At 44.2% G+C, this 10,828-nt stretch overlaps 1 protein-coding gene across 2 annotated transcripts in view; it reads left to right on the top strand.

Annotated features, from left to right (window-relative positions):
• LOC125487267 (AP2-interacting clathrin-endocytosis protein-like) overlaps positions 1 to 10,828 on the top strand; it is a 40,683-nt gene that overhangs the window by 8,442 nt on the left and 21,413 nt on the right. The window contains exon 2 of one of the 2 annotated variants that reach the window (XM_048618117.1): positions 6,864 to 7,419. In XM_048618117.1, coding sequence (XP_048474074.1) covers positions 6,933 to 7,419 — 487 coding nt within the window. In that variant the 5' untranslated portion in view covers positions 6,864 to 6,932. The remainder of the gene's footprint in view (positions 1 to 6,863; positions 7,420 to 10,828) is intronic. The other variant, XM_048618118.1, reaches the window with a different exon arrangement.

Genomic DNA, 10,828 nt, shown 5'->3' on the forward strand with positions numbered 1-10,828 from the left:
ATAGCAAGGTGTAGACCTGGATGAACACAGCAGGCCTACACCTTGCTATCGCAGATTTTTCAGCATCGGCAGTTCCTACTATCTCTGCTACACGAGTCACTTTTTTTTTCTGCCCCAATCCCTGTTGTACGTGAGTCTTAACCCTAAAGTAACGCTAATGCTGGTAGGGCTGGGCTAGAATGAACTAATCCTAGGCTCCCACTAGATCCTGGGCAAGGAGCTGGATTATTTATGGTTCCAGGTATGGTATCTCCCAACTGTGTCTCTTGTGAAGAGATGAGCTGGTCCCTTGGTTGGTCACCAAGAAAGGATCTGTTCCTGTTGAGGATAACACTCCCCTCCTAGGCAAAGTCTCCATCAAAAGGAACCAATTTAATCAGGCTTTATTTAGTGAATTCAGTAAATGCAAGTAATAATACATCTTAGTTAGAAATAAGGGAGTCCAAAACACAACTCATTAATCTTGGTCAATTGAAGAGCAGCTAGTAAAATATTGCAGCCATTTGCTGATGTTCATGGCAGTTGAACTTTGGGCTGATTGGAATTCTTTTTTTGTCAGGGTTTTCTTTTTGTTGTTTTGATGGCTGACGGCACTGATGTTCACATACAGTGCTGAGCTGTTTTCTGGCTGTTAGCAAGTCTGAGTTGGATAGTTTGTAGTCCCCACATGGATGTCAGGTGATGAACAAACCCAGAGCTGGGTTGAACCAACCTTCAAGCATACTTTGGGACACAGTACTGAAGGGTTTGGGGAATAGGAGAGAAACTGACGTCTTTCACCCAGACTATATTTCCTATATGTATTGTAACACATGCACTTGTATTTATTTATTTTTTTTAAATGTCATCCACTATTGTGCCTGTTAATGAAGTCCCCCACTGTCTTAGACCACTTTCCAACCTCCACCTCTTGATGTTTCCTTGGTTTAGGTTTAAGGCCCTATCTTTGGATTGAGATACTTCACTTGCTATAGAGTGAACAATTCTGTTACAGTAATGTTCCTCAAGGACCCCTCAAGATTTTTAATGCTTCTGATTGCAAAACGATTTAAATCTAAAGTAGGCCTGCAGTTGGTTCCCCAAGTGCTATTTTTAACAATTGATCTCGAATGTTCTGTAGGAATTCACTAGCATTACTAGTGTGCTGTGTCCAGAATATATGCAGATTTGCATTTCCCATGATTACTATGGCACCCTTGTTGTATACATCTCTAAATAATGCCATCTCCTACCTCCATTTTGTGTTTGGCCTATAGACCACTCTCAATACTTCCTGCTCCTTGGCTTCACCCAGCTAATTCCACATCTGGATTTCCTGCAGTGATATCTTGCCCTTCCACCTCTTCCCCTCTTCCCCCCCCCCCCCACCCCACATTGCCTGTCCTTCCTAAAGTTTGAATAAAGTCCTCTCATCCCCTGCCTTGGCCACCCATCAGCCCTGTCCCTAAGAGATGGTAGGAACTGCAGATGCTGGAGAATCTGAGATAACAAGGCGTAGAGCTGGATGAACACAGGCCGAGCAGGAAGGCTGATGTTTCGGGTCTGGACCCTTCTTCAGAAATGGGGGAGGGGAAGGGGTCTCTGAAATAAATAGGGAGAGAGAGGGAGGCGATGATGGAAGGTGGATAGAGGATCAGATAGGTGGAGAGAAGACGGACAGGTCAAGGAGACAGGGATGGAGCCAGTACAAGTGAGCATAGGTGGGGAGTTGGTCAGTGAGGGAGGGGTGGGTAGGTGGGGGGGGGGGGGGGGGGGAGCGGGAAGACGGACAACTCAAGGAGATGGGGATGAGGCTAATAGGTAGGAGGTGGGTGTGGGAGTTAGTCAGTGAGGTGGGAGGAGGGGATAGGTGGGAGGGAAGATGGACAGGTCAAGGAGGTGGGGATGAGCTGGGCTGATTTTGGGATGCGGTAGGGGGAGGGGAGATTTTGAAGCTTGTCAAGTCCACATTGATACCATTGGGCTGTAGGGTTCCCAAACAGAATATGAGATGCTGTTCCTGCAACCTTCGGGTGGCATCGTTGTGGCACTGCAGGAGGCCCAGGATGGACATCTTGTCCTGTCTCTAGTCACAATTGTATCATATCCATGTACAACTTGGTCATTAGTGCAGTTGCCTTTATAGTGAATGTCATGTGGATTATGTATAGTACATTAATTTGTCTTATTCCTTGTCCTGTACTCCAGCCCTGTGTGCTATAATGGTCCTTGTTTTGTCTGCCTTCTATTTGCTTTTTGCTTTCTACTTTCACTCTGCTTTTTCTAGCTTGGGTTCCTGTCTCCTGTCATGTGTAACTTTAAATCCTCTCCACACTGTGTGCCTGTAAGGATATCTGTTCCAGAACATAAGATGTAGGAGTGAAAATAGGCCATTCAGCCCACAGTGGCACAGACTCAACCATTCAATGAGATGGCTGACTTGATGATCCTCAACTCCATTTACCAGTCTTTCTTTTTCCCTTTCCCTTACTGGTTTAAAAAATCTGTGTTGAATGTTGTGATATTATAAGCTTGAAGAGGTGAATTTTCTCCTATTCTCTTGGGGTTTAGTGGCAGAGGTGCTATTAAAGTTGTAAACAGATTGAGATCTTGGATCTTAAGTTGCAATTATAGAAGTGGCCTGAATAGATGTGTTTGAGCTCTCAGAACCAGGAGTTTCTCTTTAGTTTTTTTTCCACAAAGAAGATCAGTAGTTGCTGCTAGTGTCTTGAAGTGGAAGCTGTCTCCCTGCCTCTCTGTTACAGTGGAAAAAGCTGGGGGTTCTCTCTGCTGCTGGAGTTACATGTGAGACAATCTGTTTTACTGAATTTGCACCCCCCCAACCCAAGGATGTGTTTATGGGGGATGTTACTATATTGGAACAGTTTCTTTTTTATTAGTTAAATCTACTATTCTATCTTAACTAGGGTGAGCCCATGGAATTCATTACCACAGGAAGCATTTGATGACAAAACATTGAATGTATTCAAAAGGTGGCTAGATATAGCACTGGGGTGATTGGGATCTAAGGTTATAGGGAGAAAGCAGGATTAGCCTGTCGAGTTGGACAACCAGCCATAATCACGAAGAATGGCAGAGCAGTCTCAAGGGGCCAAATGGCCGCCTCCTGCTCCTGTCTTCTGTTAATAGTATTTTTGCTTAAAAATCAGTTTGACCAATCAAATGGTGTCAGGAATAAAATGCCTTTAACTTAAGGTCTAGACCCACTTAATATATTGGGGGCAGGGGTGGGATGTGGGGTTCTGGTCCATAGTAATTGTTAACAACTCAGCCTTGACAGTCTGTAGGAAAGAATCCCAGATTCCCTGCTCTCTGGGATAAAACGTGCCTGGCTTGTACAGGCTTTGTCTTGACCTAGAATTGGTCCCAGTCCCTCACTCCTACGCCATCCCTCCAGCTGCTCACTCAGCCTATTTCTGATAGCTGTCACATGTGGCATGGTCATTCACCGTGCAAATAGATGTTTAGACAAGAGTTAAATGTAACTCTAGCCCCCTTGTGTTCTGAGTGCTGCAGTATAGCAATCAGCATTCATGTATAGCAGAGCTACTGAAGTCTTGAACCAGGGGATCATTCTTGCTCATTAACCTGAACTCTGTTCGGCAACACAGCGTGCATTCCTTCCCTCTCCACCCCCCACAAATTCCATATCTGATCTTTGTGGCCTCCACTTATTCAGCCAACTCTGCACCAAGCCTGATGCTAGGAACTCGGATTTCTTTTATGCAAGTAATTCAGTTAACTGTAATGCAGCTCAACATTTTTTTATTAAGTGAGATTTTAATTCTTTTCCTTTTGACCTACAGACACCAGTACTGCAATATTTCATCAATGCCTTCATCTCTTTTTTAAATAGTTTTTCTAACTTTTATGTAACAAGCTATCTCTGCTGTGGAAATATATATTCAGGTAACATGTCTTTTTTGCCAGATACTGTTGATACAAACTAACTACTGCAGTGTAACCATATTAAAATGTTTGGTGCATGAAATAGCTTTTCTCTCATCCAACTGTCAAAACACTAGTTCAGTGAGGATTTCCCCCATTCTAATAGAAGCTGTCTGGGACAGCTTTGTGCTGTGTAATAATACAGGGGTGAAATATAGTGATTACAAGTCTAACACAACAGGAATCTTTTGACTGATTAATTGCACGTAAACACTAGGTGCTAGTGCCAGTGTATTCCTGCCTCACTGTAACAGTTGCAAATCCTTTGTAACATTTTCAGAAACAAACCATAACCAACATTTATTTCACTGCTTTCCATCAGGTAATATCATTGCTAATGTTTTTTGATGTTTTACTTTTCATGTGACAGGTGGCTGTTTAAATTAACCTTGTCTTGATCTTCATGGTCAGGACCAGATGGACAGTGTGAGCAGGTTGAATTGAATTGAAATAGTCTTATCTCGAGCAAGTGCAGTGAAAACTTTGAGACACCTCATGACAGTGCCATCTTGCAAGGGAACCTAGGTACAGATACTTAAAATCAAATTCTTAAGAACAAAAAAGTAAAATAGTTCAGCATTCTGGCTCATAGGGATATTTTAGGAAAAGGTTCAGAATATCAGTTTTTCTGACCCAGTCAGTGCTGGCACCTAGCCTCAAGGGAGACTAGCAGGTTGGACAGTGTTTGGGAGAAGGTAGGTTTTCTTTGTTGTACAGTTTTTTTTTTTAAACCACTTCTTACTATCTCTTTAAAACTTTAGTCCTTGATACAGAAGGTCTTGTATTCCATCTAATTTTCTAACAGCGCCTGTTTTCCTGGTTAGCCTCAGCAACCACCCCTCCACACACGCACACAAAGTATCCAGAATGTTGTCAAACAATGACCATGGCTGCTAGCCTTTTAAAGCTCCCTTTTTTTAAAAAGGAGCAAGACCAGGGCTCTCCTTGCATGATGAGGCAGTTGGCTGGAAGGGGCTAAGTGGACATTGCAACATCTCTGCTCCTCAGAAGTAGAGACTGTTACCACTCAGCCCATGACCAGAGGAATATAAAAGATCTGACTCTATCTTAACTGGAACCACTTTCTTTTTAAAGCAGTGTAAAATTGACAAATGTTGTCCTACTTCTAACTGAATAGCTCCATATTAGTCCAAATAACATTGCCTGACTGACTTTATAAAGCAGGTGTTTGCAGTTGATACTGTAATGCCATGTTACTGTCTCCTCATGGGAGCTGTTACCTCTCGGCTTTCTAAGTTGATAGAAATTCCGAGAAACAGGTTGTTAACTTTTTTTCTCGTGCATGTGTAACAAACTAGTCTTTATCACCATGAAGTATAAAAACCAACATTGCTGGGTTACAGAGAGCTCCGAGCTTTTTGATTAAAATATTGAAAAGGTAACGTAGCTGTAACCCTACTGGACCATAAGGCTGCTCACTAGAGAAATGGTGATGGTTTAGCCAGAGGGTGACTAATCAGATGAAGGGAAATGTTGAAAAGGAGAGTCCTTCAGGACCACCCCAGCTGGTGTGGCAACTAAATCCACTCGACACTGCAAGCCAGCTGTACTGTGCTAGCCAACCCTAATTCAAAACATTGCAACGTGCATATTGCAATTACTGTATTTAGTTTTCCCAGGGGTTCACACTAGCATTCTGTGTATTTCACTCTAGGCTAGTACAATCAGTGCTGCTTCTGTATTCCTGGCCAACCTTAGCACCTCTGGTTCCTGGGGTTTTTTGTTTTTGTTTAAAATTTTAATCCTTCACTTCCCAACAATATTCCCAATGCCTTCAATAATATTTTCTTTAGCCCCTGAATTGGATACTAAACACCTGCTGGAGTTCCTACTGACATTGGACTGCCACTTCAAGTTTTTTTTGTTTTTTTTAAATAATTCCTTGTGGAATGCAGAATTTTATCACCAGAGTAGGTCATCAATCCAGAGACCCAGGCTCGAATCTTCCTCCGAGCCTATCCTGAGATGGTGTGACTGTCTTTGTCTTTGTTTGGGTACAAAGAATCAGGTGGCATCTACAGAGAAGGGGCACTGACTGGTTTAGAACACAGTACTCAATATCCTGAATCCTCCAGGTTTAGCTCTGTATTGAGGGTTATTGTATGTTTTTAAAAGGACATCTGCAATTTGATGCCAGCAGATTCGCTGATTCTTGGTCTGACAATGACGCTATCTATGTAGATCCTGGTCTCCTTTATGCCAAGTTCTACAGACCTCCATTCAGTGGAGGTGCTAACAGAATTGCTCTAACAATATAAAAGGGACTGTTTTGAGGTTTGTGGATAATACATTAAAGCAACAGTCTAAGGTCCACTTGTCACCATGGCCCTCTGATCAGAGTTCTAGCTCTGTATTTGCTGAACCATCCTCCCCTATGTGACTCCAAAGGGAAGCTGGGGGCTGAATTGAGCAGCAGGAGGACAGGGGAAATTTGGTGATCAGTTTGTTTCCTAAACTGTAGGGACTTGAAAAGACATCCACCTCGGACCCATTTGTACAACAAGAATCAAGCCTCCAATGTTTGATTTACCCTCATGTGGCAGGAAAGCAAGGCTTAAAGCTGTGCAGGCTGGGTGGATTGGTATGGTAAATGTTGGGTAACAAGGGTCTGGGTGGGATGCTCTTCAGAGGGTCAGTGCACAGTCAATGGGCTGAATGGCCTCTTCCAGTGTGTAGGGATTCTGATTCTAAAATGATGTTTCTGCTGGTAGCAATTGGTCTGATCTCTATGGTTGGCTTTAGCTGCTTGTGACACCATCGCAACCCACTGCCTCTGAGCAACACTTCCCAATCTATATAAAAATGGAGGAAACTGCAGGATGGCTTTTGAATGTTACTTTTTTTTTGCTTATCCTGGATGCATTCTTGTTCAATTGTTCTGTTCTTACTTTCAGTAGTGTCCCTTTCTGCTCCTGGAGTCTATTTGATAGCCACCCTGTTCTTCCCCTCTCCAGCAAGACACCATGGACACAGAGGGCTCTGAAAGGCCATCCATTTCCAACCAAGCAACAACAGAGGGCCCTGCAACAGTGGTGAAAGGTTCATTGAACAACCAAACGAATGGGTCAGCCAAGCCAGGTCTGAAGCTGCCCAGTGGAAGTCTGCCCAAGGCTGGTATCAAGGGCAATAGACAACCAATCTCCAGTCGCCCAGCTTCCACACTACACAGTAGAGTGCTCAGTGGCAGTAAAAAGAGCACTGAGCAAAAGCAAAGAGTTTCCTCGACACAAACCTCACCTGGATCTTGCACATCATCTCATGCTAAAATCATGGAGAAGAAACTGGCTGCCAAGGCGACAAAGGAACATGTGAGCGGGGCACATGCTGGAAATGCAAATAGTGATTCAATCTCTCCAATGGGAAAGGCTGGAGGACCAAGCAAGGGGGGGCTACCCATCCCCAACGCTGCTGCTCAAGGGAAGAATCCAACTCTGCGGCCCAGCTCCACAAGTAGGTCAATACAACCATTTTCCCCACCCTTTATTTTTTTTCGGCTCTTCTATTCTTCAGAGATATTCAACATCATTCACAGATCCAGGTCTTTCCCTCTTTCTAACCCTCTTCCCCACTTCTCTTCTCTTCTGTTTTAAGATGCTGGACCTTGGTTTTTTTAATCTGAAACTTGACCTGAAATATTGGTCTAAGGAGGGATTGTACAATTTCCAAACTTTATCTAGCTTGGGGGATTTTGTTGCAATATTCCTGCACAGTTGCTTTTGTCACTTATAGCACAGAAGGCCATTGGACCTGCTGGGTCCATTCTGGTCAAAGATTTTTGACTACACGAGACTAACTGCACTTTTTTTTTCTAGCTCCTGATCCATAGTTGTGCATGGTGTGATAATTCTGGTGATCATCAAAATTCTACAGGAATATAAAGTTCTGACTTTGTTCCTTTTAGGCAGTGACTTCCAGCCTCCATCTCTGACAATATTGTTCAAATTTCCTTGCAGCTTTCTACCTGAACTTTTCTTAAATCTACCTAGTTATTCACATCACTGCCAGTGGAACAAGTGCCTGTGTTCATCAGGTCCCCTCTCAATCTTTGCTGCTCCAAGGATGATGACCGCAGCATGTCTAACTTTTCCTCACAGCTCAGGCAGTGTCCTGGTAAATCTCCTCTGCGCACCCTCCTGTGTAGGCATATCCTTCTTACAATGCAGTGACCAGAATTGCATGCGCACCCCGCACCCCCCCTCCCCACCAAGCTGTGACCTAACCAGCATTTTTACATAATTCCACCATAACTTGGCAGCTCTCCTCCTTTTTATTAGCTGAGGTGCAGAATGAATATCCTATATGCCTTAAACACCTTTCCCACTTACTAGCCCTGTTAAGGTGCAGGGATCTGTGGCTATGCACACCAAGGTACCCCTCTGACCTGGCATTTAAAAACTAGTCTAATCCTGACAGTGACCACTGCTTGTGAAATCCCATCTGATTCACTAAACTCCCTCTAGGGAAGGAAATCTACTGTTCGTACCCAATCTGGTCTACATGTGACTCCAGACCTGCAGCAAATGTGGTTATTAATTGCTGGGTGGGCAATAAATACTAGCTTTCACAACATTGCACACATAACAATTTGAAGCTGGTTCCAATGGTAAAAGATTAACTTTTGTGGGGTTTTTCCCCTGACTTGATCACTCTAGGCAGTCTAATTATTGTAAAAATGCCTGCTTTGTAAAATCTACTGGCCACAAGATAGAAACTTTGTTTTGGTTAATTTGTTTCATTCTCAAAATGAGAACCTACTGCTGGGTTTTGCCTTTTATATTCACCCTGGGTTTTATTTAATGTACTGGCCAGCCACTGACTGTATCTTGCCTTCCTATAATATCTCTAATGTGTGTGAACACTAATATCTACAGCTCTCATTCTAAATGCTTGCAGAGGGAGTTAAACAGATGCCACCTAGGTGACTGGCTCCTTGCACCTAAAGGGGAACAGGTACAGGGGGAAGGAGGTTTGAGTGAGAGCTCCAGCAAGATGCCGCCACCAGACACATTCCCCTCGTCAGCCTTCTGCAGGGACCATTCCCTTCAGGACACCCTGGTCCACATGTCCTTGCCCCATAGCCCTACGACACACCTTCACCAGTTACAGGGGGAAGGTAACACCTGCCCACTTACCACCTCCCTCCCAGTATCCAAGGGCCCAAACATAGCTTCCAGGTGAAGCAGCACTTCCCAGAATCTTGTCTACTGCATTTGCTCCTCACAATGTGGTGCTCTCCCCACTGGGGAAAGGAAGCAGTTACTGGGTGACCGCTTCGCAGAACATCTACACTCTGCTTGCAAAAAAGACACCCAACCCTCTTCCCTGGCCAACATCTGTCTCTGGCTTGTTGCAGTGTTCCAGCGAAGCTCAGCACCAGCTGGAGGAACAACACCTCATTTTCCACTTGGGGACCCTGCAGCCCTCTGGACTCAATATTGAGTTCAATAATTTTAGGGCCTAAACTCTCCCATGTCCCAACACCCTCCTACCCGACACACCAGGCCTTGTTACCACATAGCCTGCCATTACACACTACCTATTGTTAGTCACTAACAGTCCCCATTAACAGCTATTCACCCTCTCGGCCAAAGCCAGATAGTTATCAACTCCTTTGTCTGTCTGACTGGTCTTCTCTCTCTTTGGGCTCTATCCTATCGTTTACTCCCTACCCCACCCCCTCTCTTCTGCATACAAACTGACATTTTCCCAGCTACCATCGGTTCTGAGGAAGGGTCACCAGACCTAAAACTTTTTTTTTCTTCAGATGCTGACAGACCTGCTGAGCTCTTCCAGCAAATTCTATTTTTGTTCCTGCATCAGTGGTTCTTTCAGTTTTTTTGTAGAGTGAGAAATCTGCCTGTTTATTTCTGTTCTCCAAATCAATGTTGCCTCTGCCACACTAACATTGATTTCTCCAGAATGTGTGTACCAGCTCCTTTCTTGTTGCATTCTGTAGCCACTTCCAGTTCTTTTGCCACTCTTTTTGGGTTAAATCAAGCCCAGTTTAAGATTTTAGGCCAATGTTAACCCCTGACTGCAAGATGAAAAGCAGTGTCCTCATTGTCTGATCCTTACAGCCTTTGTGGAATCACTTTGTTTCCCAGGCAGTGGACTTTTTAATGTCTAAGTTGGAAGGTTTTGATTTTACTGTAACATTAGAACACCATTTGTAAGAGGCCCAATAGAGTTTGGGTGAGGAGCTGGACTCCAGACCTATCACTTGGACTTTCTCCTTTTCCCTAAGCTGCCCTCTGGTGTTGGGAACCCTTGGTTCTGAAATCCTGTTTGTCAACCTGTTCAGTCGCTGGGCGATGAAGAAAGGTGTTTGGAATGAGGCTGAGGCAGATGGTGGCTTGATCTGAGCATTAGGAGAGTGGAGGCAGGGAGGATGAGACGACCACCCAGTCAGCCATGATCTTGAATTGGAGAGTAGGTGCAAGAGCTGAATGGTCTAGGCTTCCTATCTATTTACAGTGACTATGGCTGCCTTACCTCCAGTGCATTAGATTCCCTTGCTGCTCAACAGTTGATCCCCAGGTAGAATTGTTGCTGTCCCTTGCTCGAGACAAGGCTAACATGTCTCTCTTGGTTAAAAACCGAAAGAACCGCAGATGTTGTGAACCGCAGATGTTGTAAACCTAAGCAGGTCTGGCAACATCCGAAGAGAAATCAGTGTTAACATTTTCAGGTCCAGTGCCCCTTCCTCGGGTCAAATGCTGCCAGACCTGCTGGCCTTTCCCAGCAATCTTTGTCTATTTTGGTAAGTAGGCAGCTTAACTGGTCCACATGTCACTTGCTAGTTCATCCACTGGCTTAGTGACTCCAAGTAGAATGACTGTCTATATTTCCTTCCTTCCCT

Source organism: Rhincodon typus, chromosome 38 (genome assembly GCF_021869965.1).
Source record: "Rhincodon typus isolate 14 chromosome 38, sRhiTyp1.1, whole genome shotgun sequence".
Classification (NCBI taxonomy): Eukaryota; Metazoa; Chordata; class Chondrichthyes; order Orectolobiformes; family Rhincodontidae; genus Rhincodon; species Rhincodon typus.